The sequence below is a fragment of the Ctenocephalides felis genome, unplaced genomic scaffold (genome assembly GCF_003426905.1).
Source record: "Ctenocephalides felis isolate EL2017-DRISC unplaced genomic scaffold, ASM342690v1 CF-g0.4_SCAFFOLD_01886, whole genome shotgun sequence".
In the NCBI taxonomy this organism is placed as follows: domain Eukaryota; kingdom Metazoa; phylum Arthropoda; class Insecta; order Siphonaptera; family Pulicidae; genus Ctenocephalides; species Ctenocephalides felis.
In genome coordinates, this window is record NW_020538040.1 from 139,482,501 (window position 1) to 139,505,304 (window position 22,804).

The window sequence follows — 22,804 nt, forward strand, 5'->3', positions numbered from 1 at the left end:
TTGAGGCAAGTTACATGAACTTCCCGATATGTGTAAATAATCGACGAAATCAACAAAAACCAAATTAATTTATGAGTGATTAAAAGTATTCCGACTTAATTAAAAACGAACGAACACGTTAACTAGGAGTATTTTCTAAAAGCAAATATTCAAAAATTAATAATTTTTAATTGAACCAGTTTCCGCAGAACTTTAATGATTTTGGTATGTTCATTACGACCAAGTACTCTATCGTTATACCAAGTAAATTGTCTAATTTTAATTTTAACAAACGTCAAAAAAAATTCCCATTTTCTCAAATTTTGATGAATTTTTAAAATTAAACTACTTGTCGTAAGGCCGTAATATTTCAGTAAGTTCTATATGACCATGATATATATCGCCAAAAAAAGTTTCATAAAAAACGCGCTATTTTTTTTTCAACAGTTAATTACAAAAAAACGGCTCGGTAGATTTTAACCTAAAACTGATCATTATCATTCCCAACTAATATCCCCTGATCAGTTTGATTTTCTAAAATCGATTCGGTAGTATGAGCTTAAATGTGGACGAAAAATTTAACATTGTTTTCCAAATTACAAAGAAACGGCTCGGCCGATCGTCGCACAAACGATAATCCTCATCGAGATACATCAAATTGCTTTTAAATTTTTGAAATCGGTCCAGCCGTTTTTGAGAAAACGTCAGATTATGGCAAAAAATATGTTAAAGCACACGCACATGCACACACATACTTTTCTGAATTTGGTCTCATTCGAATCAGAATGGCTTGAAACGTCGAGAAAACATAAAATTAGCGAATCGGATTTTTTTATGAAAACAAACTTCTCCTTCGGGAAGTTAATACAATTTGAAAATAATTATGCATATTTTGCTATCAAAAATTTAGTCTAATGTATCAAATTATCGATCTGCATTTCTGTGTTCATCAGTTAGACTGCGACGCAGCGCTTATGCGCTTATATATTTGATCTCGATTGCTTGAAAAAAAAAATTCAAATGTTCAAAATAAAAAAAAATTCAAATGTTTCAGGAAAGTTTTTTTCTCAAAAATTTGATATTTTCAAATCTTCGAAAATTTTATTACAAAATTGTAATTTTTGATACAAAAAGTTTCAGTAATTTGCCCCAAGACACGTTGCCATACACCACTAGTTTTCAATTAACTTAAAATGATTTAACAAGTAAAAAAAATTAAATCATGTTGTTTTGAAAACATATATCTATAAAATATTTTTATGCATTCCACATATTAATTTTAATTTTCCTATCCATCAGAATTGGTAGTTTCAGTATCTTACAACTTTCATATATATTATAGCTTGACGTGCAGCACTATCGAGCGTTCGCCGTCCTAACCGAATTGATTCAGGAATAACGACCATAATGGGTTATTATTAATTCAGTATCGGAATAAGTTCAATAAACTGAAAGGGATATAAAATCCAGAAGGAAGACGTCATTCTGATGACTTAAATTGATGAAGAAGTTGACGGACAAGGCCTTTACTATACGTACTGATAAGCCAAGTTTAAAAGGAAATACATAAAAATAAGACTATATAATAAGAGTATATATTTTTGTATATATTTTTGCATAAATGTATAAACGCAAATTTATATAGGATAGAATGGGATTTGAAGGTCCGCTGGTTAAAAGGTCCACCACCATTACCTTTAAAACAAGTATAATTAACTTCCCGTAGGGCAAGTTATAGTAATCGCAAAAAAATCGAAAATGAAATTTTTATATATCTTTACGTTTCAGAGGTTTCTGAATATTTTGGCATACCTTAGAAAAAATGGATGTATGTGTGTGTGTGTGTGTGTGTGTGTGTGTGTGTGTGTGTGTATGTATGTGCGGATACAAATTTTCGTCGACGATTTCGGGAACACCGATCAACCGATTTGAATAATTCAAAAAACATTCGATCCGTATTGATAAGGAGACGTGCTGATTAGTTTTTGGCAAAGGCAGGTCAAGCCGTTCCGAAGATACGGGGCAAAAAGTTCCGAAAACGGTAACTCAGTTTTTAAGAGAACGGAGCGTCCGATTTTAATAATTCAAAAAACATTTCACTTGTATTGACAAGATGAAGAATCTATAAAATTTTCATAAAGGTAGGTCTAGCGGTTTCGGAGATATAGAGGAAAAAGTAAAAAAATGAGCCATTTGGCGGTCAAAAATGATCATTAGACATATGCACATCAAATTATCAGACATTTTATAGAGATTTTAACAATAAGTATACATTTTGTTAACATTCCTATCGGTTCCGTACCAATGCTTATGCGTTAGACAGCGACGCGGCGCTTTATATTTTGTCCCTATGTAGTTAAAGCAGTACGATTGCTTTGAAAAAAAAGTTCAGATCTTCCACAATATGTCAAAATAAAGAAAAAAAAATTTTTTTTCAAAAAAAAAAAATTTTTTTTTTTCAAAAAAAAAACTAATTTTTTGTCCAATTTATAGTTTCTCAAAAATCTTATTTTTTCAAAGTAATTTTTTTTCAAAAATGTTAATCGTTTTAAAAAAAAATAATAATTTTTGGTACGGGAAGTTCCAGCAATTTGCCTTAAGGCACGATGCCCTAATTGCCTTAAGACAGAATTCCACTTACAGCTAGTTTTTTTTAATTACACTATTTTGAAGTAGGAGGCAAAAGGTGAGTAATATGCTATCACCTTAATTTTTACGAGAAAAAAAACTAGGTATCAACATTCGTAACAAAAGTTTTTTTTTGGTTTGAAGTTCTTATTTAGTTTATGGTACCTGAATGAAATTTTTATGTATATGTTATTTATTTGTTTTATAAGATGCACTCGTATCGTTATTTTTAATGTAGATTCAACTTTTTTTTATTAGTTAATCAAACACTGCTGATAAATATTTCTGACAAAATACCAGATTAAGATTATGTACAGTGTTACTTTTGACAGTATCTCTGTCAAAAATGTGCCAATAAAAATTATATTTCATATTGGTTGCATAAAGTATCTGTTATTTTTTTAATTTAATAGCAATCTTTCTCACGCTGTCAAATATTATATACCTGTAAAGTAGCTGAATGTACTGTGTATAGTTTGCTATGAACAATAAAACATTTTTATTTATTTTATTATTTTCTTTAATAAGAAAAAAAATGTATCAGCTTACCACCTGAGTTTCCATTTATACTTTGCATAACAAATATTATAAAAACAGTAAAAAAAACATTTCTATAAATACGAATTAATTGTGAATTTTACTGAACATAGTTTAATAATTGTTTGTTTGGTACGCATAATGTACTGTTATGTAGTTTATATTGTTTGGACTGTATAATTACTATAAACAAATTGGAGCTTTGTGCCCCTACCCTATATATCCAAAGCTTTGTTCTTCTTGTTTATTTGCTAAAATTTGTCATCTTTTTGATGGCCGAAAGGTAGAATGTAACTAGTTAGGAATTGTAAAAACATTTAGTAGTTTTTCATTGAATTTTTTGTTCGGAACTCAACAGCAATATATATAAGCAACCTCATACCGGGATGCCAAAACAAAAAGCTCAACAACGAAATAATCTTCAACTCAACTGAAATAATCTTCATTGTGTTGCTCGAGTTCGAGATCAACCAATTGTCACTCCATATCTTTGTACCCAATTGGGTTGGAACAATATATTTGATGCAGTGCCTTGCATCAAAATATATTATTATAAGTTTCGCTATAATGTTAGCTCCATCATCATTGCTAAACCCTCAGAATGAAAAGCAATATGAAATCTTATTCATAATTAGATTAAATTAAACTAACCTGTCTTCCATACGGCATCTATTGTCACGAACTTTGCAGCTGCCTTTAAAATCTTCGAAAAGTCGTATGCACTTTTTCTCGAGTTGGCAGACGGACAAAGCGTGGTTGCATGTTGGAAGAGCGTCCACTGGATATGGATCTTTCTCTGAAATACACAAGAACAAAAAGATAAATGATATCCTTTTGAATATTTCAATAATACAGATATGTAACGTAAACGAAAATTGTTTTGTTTCATTTCACACGAAAAGCTCATGGTGTACCCTTATATAGCAAGGTTGCTCAAGTCGCACTACTTACGTCGTACCCTGGCTTTATTTTGTTCTATTTCTAAAATTTCAACATTTGTTACCGCTAAATGAATAGTTTTACTTAGATGAAAGGACTCGCCCAAAGATAACCGGTTATAATCGATGAGACTTGATTCAGAGGTCCAGAGTTCGAAACCCGCTTCGAGTAGCCTGTTGTCAAACAGCACTGACAACAATTTTACTTGGAAATATAGATTTCAATATGTTTCCAAATGAAAATAGCCCTTATCCGGCATTGCTGCACAAATAAAAAGTCAGCCCTATTAGATAAATTCTAATAATAAATCACCAAATATGGGTTAACATCTATAAATACAAAATAAGGAGAAGTTTCTGCCTAACAGGCTCATAGGATGTTAGGTTCTGATTGCTAAGACATGAGAATAAAAAAACTTAGATAAAAAACAAACAATTACAATTAAAAGGTTGAGCATTGTGAAACAGAGATATTTCAAAACTAAGCTTTTCGTAGAGTCCTGCTAATATTTTTGGCTCTATAGCAAGCCTATAATGGCTATAGTGTAAATCTGCCATTTTTCCTTACTAATATCGATTTACTATACATCATAATATTACTTACTATTCCTTACTAATATTACTTACATCATAATTATCTAGGTACATTTAAATGGTAGAATTTGTGTTGGTTATGTCATTAGTTTTAATTTTAAACTGCGAAGACTTTGTAACATAGGTCATATCTGTGCCAAATTGTCAAATTTCTTACTTGTATAAGTTTAATCAAGTGCTTTTTATGGAGTTTCCTCTTGAATACGAAAAAATAATGGGTAAACAGAGATGTTTTATCTAATTGGAGAATACCAAGTGGGTGTGACCAATAACGACTGTAATTTGTGAACAGTTCCATCTCCATTTTGAGAACCAAGAGACCTAATAGTCGTTTTGATTTTTAGAGAAGGTGAGACTAATAATAAGGCAATTTTGCGACTTAACTGTACCGACAGCATATTTGAACAAAAAAACGTTTTAATTTAATAGAAAATTAATAACTTCAGTAATTGATAATTATAAGCTGTTATAACCCGATTCGTTCATAACGTGAATTATAGAAGGAGTTCGTAATCCAACGAAATTCTGCCAAACTCTGCTAAAATAGGAATTTTTGCATGCGCCGATAGGACCAGATATAATTAGTTATTGACTTATCGTATATTATTGTATTATTAACTTCCCGTAGGGCAAGTTATAGTAATCGCAAAAAAATCGAAAATGAAAATTTTTATATATCTTTACGTTTCAAAGGTTTCTGAACATTTTGGCATACTTTAGAAAAAATGGATGTATGTGTGTGTGTGTGTGTATGTGTGTGTATGTATGTACGTGTGTGTATGTATATGCGGATACAAATTTTCGTCGACGATTTCGGGAACACGGATCAACCGATTTGAATAATTAAAAAAACATTCGATTGGTATTGATAAGGAGACGTGTTGATTAGTTTTCGGCAAAGGCAGGTCTAGCCGTTCCGAAGATACGGGGCAAAAAGTGCTGAAAACGGTCTCTCAGTTTTTAAGAGAACGGAGCGTCCGATTTCAATAATTCAAAAAACATTTCACTTGTATTGACAAGATGAAGAATCGATAAAATTTTAATAGCGGCGCTTACGCGCTTTATATTTTGTCTCTATGCAGTTAAAGCAGTACGATTGCTTTGAAAAAAAGTTTAGATCTTCCACAATATGTCAAAATAAAGAAACATTTTTTTTTCAAAAAAAAAAAAACAAAAAAAAAATTTAAAAAAAAATTTATTTAAAAAAATTTTTTTTTTTCAAAAAAAAGTAATTTTTTGTCCAATTTATAGTTTCTCACAAATCTTATTTTTTTAAAGTAATTTTTTTTTTCAAAAATGTTAATCGTTTTTAAAAAAATAATAATTTTTGGTACGGGAAGTTCCAGCAATTTGCCTTAAGGCACGATACCTTAATTGCCTTAAGACAGAATTCCACTTACAGCTAGTTATATATTATTTTTAGATTGTTTTATTTTTGGACACAAGCGACTTCCCATTATATTCTCAACCTAACAAACGTTGGCCTGTAAATTAGTTGGATTGAATTTTCAAGAAATCCAGTTTTTTAGAAAAAAGCATTGAAGATTAAAGGACTGTATATAGACATGATGCATTATAATATAAGAGATTATTTGATACTTCGAAATAGTGCAATGAAAGGAATCAGATTCTATTATTGCTATCCTGCATAAAGAGTAGTCTAATAAATTTATATTTATATAATTTTATTAGACAAGGATTGTGCTTCAACTAAATGTATATACAATAAACGCATTTTCTTTTAATTTTATTGCACTAACTATTATACAATTATTTTTTAGGAAGTACAATATTATCCAATTACACTTTGTTACCACCTTTATCAAACAAATAGGTTTTAACCGCAAAATTCAATTCAAAATAAAAATATGAAAATATTTTGACAATCTAAAAAAACTCAGGAAAAAATAAATAGTAATTAGAATTATTACCTTAATTTGTTACGAACGTAAAGTACAAGAGATCTTGAAGAAAACCATAATCTGACTTTATGATATTAAAGATTACGACGCAGAATTTAATGGTGCGTTTTATAATCAAAACTTATTAATGGGAGTAAGATAAATTACATAAATATTTATTCTCGTTAGCATTTACATAAAAATCCGATATCTAAAGTCTGTCTTCAAAATACCGCATATAAAGATAAACGTATATAATTTCACATTGTTATGCTAAATAGTTATATTCAGAATTAAAAACTCATACTTTCTTTTAATTGATGTGTATATACAAATGATCATTTTTAACCATGTTTTGTGAAAAATAGATTTTTGGCGTCAACCCCTACCTTTCCCAATTTCAATGGTATTTATGCACTGTAATAACAACCCACTTTTTCTTAATTGTTTTTTATATTTTTATTTTTTCCATATAATTATAATTTGACTACGCATTTTAGTAGTCAGTATATAGTTGTAAGATGTTAAAATGTTGCTAGCGATAGATTTGAGGTTTAGAAATTTCTCTAAATATGGTACAAGTTTTTTTTATGAAAAAATAAACATTTAAACAATGAACATATTTTATATGTTATCGATCAATAGTTCTTCATACGTACAGATAAAAATCAAATCGTACTTCTTGATATTGCAATAACTTCTAAATAAAACAACACATTTTTCGGTTATACCAAGATGGACATCCATGTCAGAAGAGCAAAGTGACTCGTCTCAACCGTATTCGTCACAAATTGGATACTAATATATTTTTCAGCAGAAGGAACATTTGAGTAGTTTGCATCGGAATTTCTTACTTATTTCAGATCCACTACGCAACCCGCAATCTCGAAATAAAATAGATGTTTCAGCAAGACGAAACTTCTGTTCGGGGACACTCTAATCTTACATCGCTTTATTGTATAAACTCTGACCGCAAAATAGTTTGTTTTTATAGTAAAGTATAAGTTGATACATATTTGATTTCCAGATTTGCATTTGAGTTCAGAAAATTATTTCAATAGAAAATTTAGTTTATTCGGAATGCTTGAACTTTTTATATAAATCATCATGAATCCAGAGTATAAAAAATAAATAATTTATTCAAAAAACAAATCTTAAAAGAAGCACATCTTTGATTTTGAGCAATCATGTTGTGAAAACCAAACCAATTATATCACAATAAGTAACACATGTCACTATTAACTATCTGACTATGTTCACTAAAACTTCCAACTAAAATTCATCATTGTAATAATGTGTTTTTTTTTTTCAAATATTTGTCACCTGGTTCTTTTTACCCCATAGATGGTGTAAAATGAGACGGTCAGGGGGCAAACAGGTCTAATGACTTGTTTTTAATTTTATTAAAAACCAATTATTATAATTATTATTCAATCAATGCAAAATATAAATTTCATTAGTACAGTTTTTGCAGAGTATACTGTATACAAACTTAATCTAGTATTTTGACAGAAATATTTATCAGCAGAGTTAAAATAACTATTTAATTTATTTCTTGTAAAATTGCATTTTTAACTTAATTAACTTCCTGTAGGGTAAATTATAGTAATTGTCCAAAAATTGTGATTTTTTTTGCATATTTTCACGTTTTGAAGGTTTTTGAACATTTTGGCAAACCTCAGGAAAAATGAATGTGTGCGTGTGTATGTATGGATACAAATTTTTCGTCCAGGTTTAGGCCATTTAGGAGATATCGAGCAAAGAGTGCAGAAAAAAAAAATCGAGTTTTTGAGATCCGATTCGAGAGATCCAGAAAACATTCAATTCGTAATTATGGGGAGAAGTAGTGATTAGTTTTTGACAAAGACAAGTCTAGCCATTTCGGATAAACGAAACTAAATCGGCAAGAAATGGCAGTTTTTGAGAGAACTAAGCATCCGATTTGAATGATTCAAAAAACTTTTTGCTTGTGTTGATGAAACTATTGCTTTTGCAAAAGATAAATAAAACTTCAAAAAATTAATTTTATTTAAATTTGAACTTAGCAATTCAATTTATATAATTCTTATAAATATTAGACAATATCCGGTTAATTAAGTTTTGTTTATCTGGGAAGTTCCAGCAGTTTTCTTTGAGGCACAATACTATAAAATTCCAGTTTACCTTTTTTTATTTACTATTTTTTATTGTTTACACCTTTGCCAGGGTAAAGGTCCAGTTAGTCCTTTTTACCCTACTCTCGTGCAAGCTTTGATAGAGATTGTATAAAAAAATTTGTTTTAAATTTAATTTGAAATTAACAATGCACATTATAAACAGTATGAATATCGTGTATTCGAAAATTATATGAAGGTCCCGTGAACTAAAAAACATTGCTCAAAACCCATAAAACTAACAAGGAAATACTTTTAAATTTTGTTATTTACAGGTTGCTGTGTTTTACTTAGAAATAAAATCTAAATATAAATGGGATTCTGTTACATCTGGTTATCAAGATGGAAAATAGCGCACGTATTTCACTAGATTGATTGTTGAGTTGTAATAAATGCATCATCGAGTGAAATATCCTATTCAGCATTGCAACATGTGTGCTTATAAGCGTATCAGCAGCAATTATACTATATATACTGTATATATATATATATATATATATATATATATATATATAATCAGTTATTAAAATATGTTCAGAAATTTACTAAGTAATTGCCTAAATATAAAAATATGTATCTTTACTATTTTACAAAAACAATTATCAAAATCTCTATATTAAAATTTATATATAGCCTTTCAAAAACTATTATAATTAAATGTATCATCATAATTCTAAATATATAACATAACACAGATTGAAATTTAAATTAAAAAAAAGAAAACAAAAACAAATTAAAATATTTTTTTATAATCGTGTATTATGCCGCAGGTTACGACTGTAATATTTACTATAAGTGCATAAAAAATCAGTTGACTCTCAAGATATTATTTGGTATTCTTAGGGAGTGATATGACGTAAATAAAACACACACAAACCAGTGGTCATAAAAAAGCGACGAAAGGACGAAGAAAGACATGAACGTAAAATATACGACCGTGTATGTGGCTTCCAAACGTCTATTGTGAGGAACGATGAAAGGTTTGCCAATTTAGAAAGTATAATACGACTTGTAACGTGAAAATTTAATGCAAATAATATGTTCTCAAGACTAGATAAAATAAATAAGAGTAAATGCAAATAACTAAAATAAATATTCGGGACAATAAGTAACCTGCAATTATCCAATTTATTCATATTGTATACAGTGGACAACAAGGATCATGTGTACCACATTTACTTCTTCATCATCTTCACAATGCGTTTGTAAGGGATCGAAATGCCGCATAACAAAAAAATGTTATGGCAAGGCCATGTTACGCTCCGACTTCTATACATTATGCTAATGGATCACACTGACTACTGTCAAAAAGTCATGTATTTGCTGTGCATTCAGGCGTTTTACACATATACTCCAACGTCACTCGTATGTTATGGAGCTGTATCAGAAACACAGTGCTATCTAACATCGTGTTTTTGACATTTATGCAGCTTCTAGATTATGTTTTCTGTCAGACAACTTTAGAAATTCGCCTGACTGCACACTAACCGCATGACTTTTGTCAATATTAGTATGAAAAGTTCTTCATAACATGGCCTTGCCATAACATTTTTTTGTTATGCGGCAGAATCGGTCCATAAATCAAATATTCGGATGGCAATTAAGTGATTGCAGATTGTTGTTAAAAATCAAAGACACTTTTTTCAACAAACAACTTAAATTTGTCATGTATGGTCCACTTTGATCAATGACTTTGATAAAACTTCTGGTTCTTATTATCAATAAAAAAACTGGATCAGTTACAATTTGGCACCATCATTATTAATGAATTATTTACCATTCAAGGAGTTTTGTAAAGATCAAAAGAAAAAGTAATCAGAAGATGCAAAGACAAGACTGTATGGTGGATATGGCAAGATGTTCCAAAAAAGCTCCAATAAGTTGAGCTAAGTGGCCAAAAATATGTGATGTCAATAGTAAAATAAATCACCATTTTAATTTGTGAATTTATGGCGTTTTCTTCCACCGTTTTCAATTTCGTTAGTTGCCTAATGTAGACATCAGAATTGATCATTCGGTTAGTTCAAAATAATTCATTTATGATTAACTTCAACTGGACGAGCGTTTTTTATCTTTGAGTGAAAAGTGACCAGAACCAAATTTGGCAAACCCAATTATGACACTGCCATTATTTTAAGACTTTGTCACTATAAACAGCTCATAAATTTTCTTGAGTTTAAGATGCTACTGTATCTTTGCAAAAATGAAAAAGGCAAATGTGACAAAATATTTTGATTCAAATTTCCAACTCAAAGGAATTTTATACTACTTAAAGGACTACAACGGCAAACCCAGAAATTCAAGAAAATGAATTGAAATCATCTAACTGCTAGTTTACTACTTAGTTTATGGATGTATTAGAAAACCTAATACATTTAAATTTGAAACAAAAAAATAAATAAAATAAGTTTTTCTGTGTATACATTTTTTAATAAATAGGTTTCTTAAAATTAAAAGATGTGCGAAATGATTTTACAAAAGTTCTTATAAATATATAGTCTACAATGTAGACTCTACATCATATATGCGCAAGCCAAATAAAAAATACTATTTATTGGCATATTTGGATTCACTCATTTATTTCATAAAGTGACTAACACTAACAATGAGTGTTAAAAAATAATTATTACAGACTAGTTTAAAATATTAAATAATAAGTAAAAGCAGGTACGACGTTTAAACATGTATTAAACTTTAATAAATAATTGCATCCAATAGACGTAAAATTATGTTTATTAATATTTTAGATACAACAGTTCTATAATTTACAAACCGCGAATAATGTTATTTTGCTATATTATATATTTTTCGCAAAACATGCAAAACTCTTGAACACTGATGTCAAAAACCATAAAACTAATAATTTCTTCGTTACTTTACAGTTGGCTTGTTGGAAAGAAAAAACTATTTATAACTTTGGACGCGCATGAGAAATTCTTACTATAGAAAATTTGAGAAATTTTATTTACTTCTGATGATTTGAAGAAAGCGACATGTTATAAGACGAAACAGCAAATTTTTGTAAAATTTTTAAATTACACGTAAGGGATTTTTTTATACAAATTATTACAAGCAATAATGTATATGAATAAATATGAATCTTCGGGCAATTTTCAAATTCATGAAATATATACATGTATATCATAAGACTTCTTTCTGTGCATCGGGCTATATTTTTTTAAGGATACAAAGTTTTTCTAAAAATTTTCGTACATGTAGATGAAGAAACATAGATAAAGGTCGTCGGCGAATTAAAATCAGTTATATTACAATAGATTCATAAAGTACAATAATCAAATTTGCAATATTTATAATAACTATTTGAAAATATTTGAATCGATTTTTATTATTATTAAGAAACTTATTGATGGTTGATTATTTTTATTTCTCGATTGATTAATTACTATACGGGAAGTACCAGCAATTTACCTTAAGATGCAATGACATGCACCACTAGTTTTTATCAAAATTTATCAAAGAATTGTTGTCGAATTCCTAACACACGCGTCCAGAGTAAACTCTAAAAATCCAAGAATTAAACGTTTGATCTTAACAGCAACATTTGGCAAGTTGGAGCCGGACCTTTAAAGCAGAGATCAGTCTGGTTATAAATGATCTTTGATGATGATTCTCTATAAACATCCGAGGCACATAATAACGACGGCAGGCGTGCGTGCGGTATTCCAAACATTTCCGCTGGGAAGATGACTCGCTGAAAATCGTAGGCGCTTTCGGCGCGCGGCCGAAGCCTCCTGGTGCGTTCGAGGAAGACGCCTCGCTTTTTTGTCCGTTTTCAGAAGGGGTAGAAAGCATACGAATGAATTTTGAACACTTGTATGGAAACACACGACTGGTGGAAATAGACCGAAGACGGTGGAAAATATATGATAGGAATAATTTGCTACATCCAAAAATTGTTTCGGAAAGTTTTCCTTGCAAGTCGGGATTGTCTGATATTCTATATGTTACCTATATAATTAACTTCTCGTAGGGTAAGTTATAGTAATCGCAAAAAAATTGAAAATGAAGATTTTTATATATCTTTACGTTTCAGAGGTTTCTGAACACTTTGGCATACCTTAGAAAAAATGGATGTATGTGTGTATGTGTGTGCGGATGCAAATTTTCGTCGACGATTTCGGGAACACGGTTCAACCAATTTCAATTATTTAAAAAACATTCGATTGTTGTTGATAAGGAGACGTGCGGATTAGTTTTTGGCAAAGGCAGGTCTAGCCGTTTCAAAGATAGGGCAAAAAGTGCCACAAACAGAAAACCAGTTTTTAAGAGAACGGAGCGTCCGATTTTAATAATTCAAAAAACATTTTACTTGTATTGGCAAGATGAAGAACAGATTATATTTTCATTTTTATATTGTCAAAAATTTATAGTTTCTCAAAAATCTGATTTTTTTAAAGTAAAAGTCTTTCAAAAATTTTAATCTTTTTAAAAAAAAAAATTGGTACGGGAAGTTTCAGCAATTTGCCTTCAGGCACGATGTCATGCACCCCACCTATGCCTGTGTCGCACAGGTCAGGTCAAAATCACTGAAAAAAGGATACTTGAAAGTTAAATTTCTCCGAAAAATGGCCATGTGTTTTGCGCGACCAGGCGTATCTGCGCTAAAGTGTCCCAAAAGCAAAATATCTGAGCTTACGAGAAAAAATATATTCGACGATTGGAATATTATTTCATAAAAATTAAAAATATTTTTGTGGATATATTGCGATTTTTATAATAAAAAGAATAAAATGAAGAAAATAAAAGAAAAAAAAATTGCAATCACATCTACGATTATGTGAATTTATAATTCTTATTTATTTATTTATTTTTTATTGCTTTCTATTCGAGCATAATAATTGAATAATTTGTAATTCTGTAAAACAAAATTGGGGAGAAAAAAATAGAATTAACTTAATAGAGCAAGAATTAAAATTGAATTCGATTAAAAAAAATACAATTTTGTTATTTTATAAATTTTATACCATTGAATATTCAAACCTATTTGCAACGCACAAAAAAAAACGCGAAAAATATAATAAAGTTTAACAAATCCATTAACATACAACAACTAATAAAGTTTCACACTCATGCCTTATTTAAAATCAAATCAATGATTTATAATCTCAAAATATCGGGGTACGCGCGCTTTTAAGAAACAAAACTACAGATAAACACATGTAGCAATACACATACGAAAATACACACACATAAAGAAATTGCGCGACGTTTAAAATTTGATTTATTTCAATAAACTTCTATAAAAATTACGAACACATTAAAATGCAACCGAACACGTGAACAGTGGGAGCTACTCGCTTGGTTTTTTATTAAATATTATTTAAATATAAAATAAAAAAATTGTAAGTTGGGGATCGAATACGCTTTCATCATTGTGACGACTGGGGTTGACGACTATCAGGCGACAATAATTATCAATACGACGATAATTATGATTATCGTCACAATATCACTTACCATAATAGGTAGTGTATATGTGTAACGCAATATCAATGCGAATAATAACGAATAAGAATTGCTGTGAATTAAGTCGCACAAATTTTCCATATTTTGTATAATTATTTGATGTCCACAAAGATTCAATTTGATTTTCAGTAAATATACCATATAAACAAAGGTTTCCAAACTTTTTTGTGTCGTGGACCTCTTAGTTTTTGCATTTTTCTTGCATTGTTATCATGTTTGTACGTAAATAATAATTGCAGTATAATATTAGTAAATGTATTTACTCATTTTTATTTGCACTTTGTGATTACTTTTATTATCAACCTTTAGTATTAAATAAATAGCTAAATAACATCATCGCATGAACATGTAAATTTTTTATATTTAAATTTATACGTTATTTAACTGCAGTGTTAAATTGTTATTTATGACAAGCATTCAAACAAATCCGTTACTTGAACAGTTTATAAAATCTTGTTCAGAAACAATATAAATAAAATAAAATGAGCAGATATAGATATAGTTCATATAAGAAAGCGGAACATATTCTAATATCTGAGTTGTAATACAAACAATAGCTTCTCTCAAGTTCTTGAATAAAACACTTATTCAAACGGTATAAATATTGTTTAAACAAGTTAACAAGAAATATTTGTGAAATATTTATTTCTCGTATTAAATTTGCCTTTCTCTTTTTCTTTTGTATTTTGTTTTATAATTAGTTGAGTTGGATTTTTCTTTATATGATTAATCTTCAAGGACAAGAAATACATGTAACAATTGTGCCCACAAAATTTGTTCCAACCGTACCCAAGGCACATTTGAAAACAAATCACATCCAAACAAACATTCTTATGACTAAACAAAATTATCAAGCAAAAACTAATTACTCGTAACTACCTACTAATTTTTAATTAACAGCAAAATAACAAACAAAATGATCTGTATGTATACAATTAACAGTTATTATTTTAAGTAATCGAACAAAAAAACTCACTTTTGACTTTTTAAAAGTCTACAGATTATGTATAAACAAACAAGTATAAATAATGAAATCATGTTAATATAGGGCGCTAACTTGATGCAGAGAGGTAAACTTGTTCGAACAAACATACTTTATCTTTTTCTCTTCGGACTCTATCTCAAAATCAGTACAGTTTAGCTGTTATGTCGACTGTTATTACCGTACCCTGGCACAACCGTATCCAGTCTCCCCTACTAACTTCGCACACATCTAAAAATTCTGTAAAATTTAGAATAAGGTAAAGGCAGTCCTTTATATATATTAGCTAACTCATTATATTTATATCAGTTTTAATCAATTTTAATATAAGCATAGCAAATAGTTACATATACGATGAAATGTGTAATTTGAATTGATACCAGCTCCAAGTTTATGTCTACTAGATATGCACAGACACAAACGCAAAATATAAGCAGAAATCATTCATTGATAGGTGTGTAATTGTTTCAGAATACTTTCACTGAAAGACGAACTCAAAGGGGGGACTTCGTCTGGGTTGATTTGTCGTTCAGTAAGTTCGAGCAAGAGTTAAGAGTCGAGCTTTTATGTAGGTTAGCAACTTGTTCTATCTATAGAATGACACAACAAATATATATATATATATATATATATATATATATATATATATATATTGGTTTCTCGCATGCTATCTAATAAAAACTATCTTCGAGATATTAAAAAACTTTTAATGCAATTTCCTGCAAACACACAAGTTAATAGATATTCTAGATAATTTTTTTTCGTTTTTTATTATTACATAATACAATACAAATTTTTCATAAACATAGCAAAGATATGCTTTGTATTGATAACATAAATACGTATAACTTATAATACGTAATATATAACACTGATAAGTATATATATATATTGTAGCATATATAAAGTTTCATGTCACAAAGTTCATTCACGTACTCCTCCGAAACGACTTTACTGATTTGTACCAAATTTTATATTCGTATTCAGTGGGTCTGAAAATTGGCTATTATCGGCTTAATTTTTTTAACAAATTTTTTGGTTTATATTTTCAGACTGTGGTATCAAAAAACATATACCACTCTAAATTATTACTATTTCATCACCAACTCCTATTTTTTATAGCCATTTTTGTTATTCAATCATTTTTTATACTACGTTCAGCCATTGAATATTTTTGACATAATTTTAGTTCATATTTTTGAACTTAAGGGTAAAGCTTAAATCTTACTTTAAAAATCAATTTACTTTTATTAAGGGTTATTTTTCAAATTTTTAGACAATTTTCTTAATTTTATTTTTTTTAATGTGGAATAGAAAAATGTAGACAACATTATTTACTTCAAAATAGTATTTATTTTCATCATTTTTCAATACTGATATACATTTTTTAAAGGAGGGCTTCTCAAACTCGACCGATTTTAAACACTTCAAATTAATAGTTCAACAAAAAGCTTTAATTGTCCTAGAAATGTTATTTGCGGTTACGGTCCCAAAGTTTAAATAAACAAAGTTAATAAAAAGTAACTACACCAACCGGAAAATGGTCATAATTTTTCCAAAACTCTAGGTTGCACTTAAAAGCTCATAATTTACAACCAACGTGAGTTATTATTTTTTTTTTTTTCAGGACTTTTGACGTTGATACTACCACCCTGTTTCGGTTTGACGTCAAGTTCTGGGACATTCTGTATAAATATTATTAATATTTGAAAATGTGTAAATATTTATGTAAAATATAAAATTTTAGAAAATATTACAGAAATTTCTGGCCATGGCATTTACAAAAATTACAATTTGTATAAAATGACTAAAATATATTGACTAAGAAAGACGAATAATGCAAAAAAATATTTGATTAATTAATCGATTCATATAAATTACTTCAATAAAATTGGTATGTTATTTTTGATAAAGCCTGTTGTAATCAGCAGTAAAAACTAAGACACAAGTATCTAAAATATGCATACTCAAATAACTTACATTTCAACGATACAGAATAATTAAATTTAAAAATACTTCAAAATTAGAATGTACATAATTAATATGATACAAATTTAAGTCTGTAAATACTTTCGCATGTTTTAAATATTTTTGCTCGTGTACTAATATGTAGTTCAAAATATTTCATTCAATATCTGTGATTTCAGTTGAATACATAAATTCCACCGTTCCACCCACATGTGGCTGCTGACCTGACTATAATTCGCTGTTGATATTCAGTAGATAACTCGTTCGTAATTAATTCGAAATGATTTCCTCTGTAAGTAAACCTATCTTAACCCTTCGCATATAGAATGCTCCCAAAGATCAGAAGTCCCTCCACAGTTGTTTAGTGAAGGTGCCAAGATAAACATATTATAGTTTCGGAATTATGTACCCAACTTATGTGATACACCTCGGATTAAAGATCTACAGTTAGATGAATGTTATTCCATGTAATTATATTTGAATTAATATTAATCAAAAATAGATTACATGATTAGTTAAAATAATTTATTGCTTTACTAATTACTAATCATTTTTTGTATCTTTTATCGCCTTTGGAGTTCAACACTTAAAATAACTACCCACGGTTGTTCAAAAATTTAAAAGGCAATTCCATTGCTAATTTATTTAGTATACCAATTTTCTATAATGTTTAATAATACATTAACATGTTAATCGCCATGTCGGTCATGTATGTTTGACGCTAAGAAAATCTACATGAGCTAACCAGTCGGGGCACAAAAGTCCAATTTGACTTCACAATTATATTGTGAAACTAAACCAATTATATCACAACTTTATTAGATAATTCAGTTATTGAAGATAACTAAGATAAAAACAAATTAAACGTATCAAAGAAAAGAAAAAGCCAACATTTTTAGAATAACACTATTTTTCATGACTTGATTTTAACAATATTTGAAAGTAGAGGGAAAAAATATATAACCAGCCATCATCTTGATTCCTACAATGCTGAGAGAAACGACAATAAATGAAAATCCAAATTGTGAGTTTGTTCTTACGCTGTTAGTTTTTTTTTATCGTGATCACTGCTATTTAGTTTACAAGACCACAATATATTTATTAATTATACATTAATGCTTTATAAGATGTATTGTTACTTTTAAGTTAGATTCAACAGTTTTTTTATATAATCTTCATAAAGGCTTAAACCTGGGTTGGGTAAAAAGGACCAACTGCACTTTTACATTGGCAGTACTGTAAAAAATAAAATATAGCAAATAAAAAAGAAAGTAAAAAAGCAATTTTACAAGAGATAAATTAAATAAATAGTTATTCCAACTCAACTGATGAATATTTCTGAGAAAATACCAGTTCCAGGTTATTGAAAGTGTTATCTCTGAAAAAAGGCACCAATAAAATTTATACTTTGCATTGGTTAAATAACGTAGCTATTATTTATGAAATACCTTTAAAGTTAAAATAAGACTTTTGAACGTCCCAATTTACGCCGCCTATGGGGTTACAAGTTACAAATTTGTGAAAAATAGCAAACAAACACATTTCTAAAATGATGAATTAGCTGAGAGTTTTATTAAACATAGTCAGATAGTTGTTTGTTTGATATATGTTATTTGTTGTGATATATGTTATATGCAATTACCATGGCCCATGTAAAGAAAATTCTGATATTATCGTGGCGATCAACGTGTTCAGAGTTAATATAATATCACCTAGGTAGAAGTGGCAGTAGTAAAGCAAGTTGCATAACTTGCGGAAATATGAAAATAACTGTCTCATTCAATATGAATTGAGATTTAGCAACGATAAAATTTTGAAATTGTTGCAAGGGCCATTATCATGAATTTTAATAGTTTGTAGGTCTATAGTATTTTAGTGTTATCGTTAAGACGATACAAATCATCATACAAAGTATGACTAAAATCATCAAAAAATTATATAACAATTGATTATGATGAAACAACCCCGTCGATCTTTACATAATCAGCAAGATTCCCAACTGATATCTGTCGAAAGAATTTTAAATTTTCAATAAACCGCCATAATTTTTTGCCAAAATGTGTATAAAAAAATTGCACTAAACGGGTGATTCTTGAGTATAACTTATCAACAAAGTTTTGCGAAATCAGTGCAGCCGTGTTTTACGAACGTTGACGGAGGAAGATCAAACTTTTGGATCACATACACACACTTTTTCCTATTTTGATGTCAAACGATTCAAAATGACTACCAACGCTAACGAAATAGGGAACTAGCAAATCTGGCAAAAATATTCTCTTTCGGTAAACTTAAATAATTTGCGCTATCTATAAGTATTCTTATTTTTAACATAATATTTTGTTCGACACATTCTACCTCACAAAATCATTCCTCTCCTTAAATCACTCTCTTTCTTCGATTCATTGCAATTCCTTGAATTGTATTTAAATTACGCAATTACATTTTGAATAATTTATTTCATCTTAATTAATTTCAAAGTTGTTTTCGGGCTAGCAAAAAAGTCACTACCACTTGGATTTATTCAGGACTCATCATCAGAAACATTAATAGGTAATAACTTCTTTTATAAATACCTAATGGAGTTGTCTATATTGTAAATTAATTTCGGGGTTTAAAACTTTTTGAAATATTATTGAAAATTTTATTAATGTAATTTCTTTCAAACTTATATCAGACCTCAAACTTATATCAAACCTGATATAAAAATATGAAAAAAAGTTAAATATGTAAAATACTCTTAAGCTCATTCAGTTTTATTTTCTTATACCAATATAATTTTTAAAATTTTGGAGTTAAAACTATAATTTTAATGAGTTTGCATTAGTAAAATCATCCTAAAGCGTTAACATTTTCATATTTTTGTACGTTATATAAAGGATCGATGTCAATTAATAAAAATTTTACTAATTACTAATCGTCACTCTATATAAGAGATTAGAATAAACTACTCACACGATTTAAAAATAGCTGTTAGTAAATAATTTCAACAATACAAAAAAAAAAACTGCATCAAATCTCAAGTTGTAGTCCACGTTTAAAGTTTTCAACTAAATAACAGATATAAATTTTGCATTAAAATATATGTGTGTAATATATTGTGTTTAATCATTTTTAAAACAAGACCCTCGAACAGGCATTAAACCTTAATAGTATTTTTAACCTATCATTGACTTTCCCACTCCTCCCTGTTCTTATATCCACAGACATTTATAAATCAATTGACATCGATGAACACAAAAGACAGTAAACTGTAAATCTTAGAAGTGCATTTTATAAAAAGAAACAACATACCTTTCTTGAGTACAAACAAACACGGATGATCGAACAGAAAGTCTCGAAACTTATTACATTCCCGGTCGACGTGCGGCTCTTTGCAGAGACACGTCGGCTTGAAGAACGGGAACGCCTGCAGGGTGCGCAGTGCCGCCTGGCACTTGGTCACGGTCACCGTGGAGCAGGCCACTGGAATAAATCATATAAAACTTAATACAATTAAATTTAATTGAATATTATGACTTATGAATATCTTGATCAAGTTTACATCAACTTTCATATTATAAAAAATTGATAGAAACAAATTCTTGATTGACCTTGTGTTACTTGATTACTTTAACCTTCATGTTAGAACCTTAATCTCAGATTATAGTATTTCAATATTAATGAATAATTTTCTTGGTTAAGTAGAACTTTCATATTATAAGATTTTGATAAAATTTAATACTAAACCTACCAAGTCCGGTCAAATTGACCATTTCAAACTTAGCATATAACTCAGGCATTTTTGAACGTTAAAATACCATTATCAAACTATATGGCAATTCTTAGAATATCTTAATAATATTTACTTCACTCTTTGATTTTAGTTATTTGTTCTATTTTCCGAACTTGTTATGTGGCCTAACTACCGTGGTCGTTCAATTTGACCGGTGGAGAATAATGAAATTTGGGAAGTTGTTTCCATCGAAGTGTAGGTGCAGATTCATACAAAATATACTAAATGAACCAGACAAATTTAAAACTAGTTGGTATTAGTATTTTTTCTTGAGGAAAATTACATGAACTTCCCGATATGTGTAAATAATCGACTTAATCAATGAAAAATAAATTAATTTATGAGTGATTAAAAGTATTCCAAGTGAATTTATTACACATATTTGAGAACAAACGAACACGTTAACTCGAAGTATTTTCTAAAAGCAAATTTTTACAAATCAATCATTTTTATAATTGAACCAGATTCTGTAGAACTTTACTGGTTTAGTATGTTCATTAAGACGAAGTACTCTATCTTTATACCAAGTAAATCGTCTAATTTCAATTTTAACAAAGATCAAAAAACTACTCATTTTCTGAAACTTTGATGAATTTTTTAAATTAAACTATTTGTCGTAAGACCGTAATATTTCAGTAAGTTCTATAAGACCATGATATATATCGCCAAAAAAAGTTCCATAAAAATTGGCTAAATTTTTTTTTTCAACAGTTACTTTCAAGAAAACAGCTCTGTAGATTTTCACCTAAAACTAATCAGTATCTTTCCCAACTAATATCTTTCAAACAGTTTTTGATTTTTTAAAATCGATTCGGTAGAATGAGCTTAAATGTAGACGGAAAGTTTAACACTCTTTTCTAAATTACAAAGAATCCGCTGATCGTCGTACAAAACTGAGAAATGATAAACCTCATCGAGATACATCAAATGGTTTTTAAATTTCTGAAATCGGTTTAGGCGTTTTTGTGCAAATGTCGATGAAATGTCTAATTTTGTCAAATACCAAAAAAAACAATATTTTTGCAAACTTTGACAAATTTTTAAAGTTAAACGAGTTGTCGTAGGACCGTAATATTTTAGTATGATCTATAAGACTATGATATCTACCGCCAACAAAATAATAAAAATTGATGAAAAAAAATTTTTTTACACTTTATTACAAGAAAATGGTCCGGCCGATCTGTACCAAAAACTAATCAGCACGATTCCCAACCAATAGCTTTCGAACCGTTTTTGAATTTTCAAAATCGATTCAGAATTGCGGGCTAAAACGTGGGCAAAAAATTTTGCACTTTTCTGCTATTTATAAAGAAACGGCTCGGCCGATCGACGCACAAAACTCAGAAACGCTAGTCCTCATCGAAAAACATCGAATGGCTTTTAAATTTTTAAAATCGGTCCAACCGTTTTTGAGAATACGTCGATTTACGGCAAAAAATCTGTTCATATACACACACACATACTTTTTCCAAATTTGGTCTTATTCGATTTAGAATGGCTTGAAACGTCGAGAAAACATGAAATTAGCGAATCGGATTTTTTATGAAAATATAAACTTCTCCTTCGAGAAGTTAATAATTCCAAAAGTAAAACCATTGAGAAATAAAGAATAAAATGTATATAAAATTTGCTAACTTTAGTATTAAAAACAGAAAATGTAATAATCCATGACATGGTAACTACACTATGTAATATAAATACTAATCTTGTAATTATAACAATAATTCGCAATTAAAATCACCAAAGAACAAGTGTGCAATATATGTGTTATCTGTAAACAAGTTGGGGATATAATTTTGCAAGTGAAGAACATTAACTCTGATTAACGATTTTAGCAATACAAATCTCAGCCAGAGTAAATGTTC

At 29.1% G+C, this 22,804-nt stretch overlaps 1 protein-coding gene across 1 annotated transcript in view; it reads right to left on the reverse strand.

Moving 5' to 3' along the window:
* The window catches only part of LOC113375988, a 96,573-nt gene extending 75,627 nt beyond the window's left edge, over positions 1-20,946 (reverse strand). The window contains exons 1-3 of the mRNA XM_026615925.1: positions 20,898-20,946; positions 20,459-20,629; positions 3,796-3,940 (exon numbers count right to left, since the gene is read on the reverse strand). Coding sequence (XP_026471710.1) covers positions 3,796-3,940; positions 20,459-20,629; positions 20,898-20,946 — 365 coding nt within the window. The remainder of the gene's footprint in view (positions 1-3,795; positions 3,941-20,458; positions 20,630-20,897) is intronic.
* Between the last annotated feature and the right edge of the window lie 1,858 nt (positions 20,947-22,804).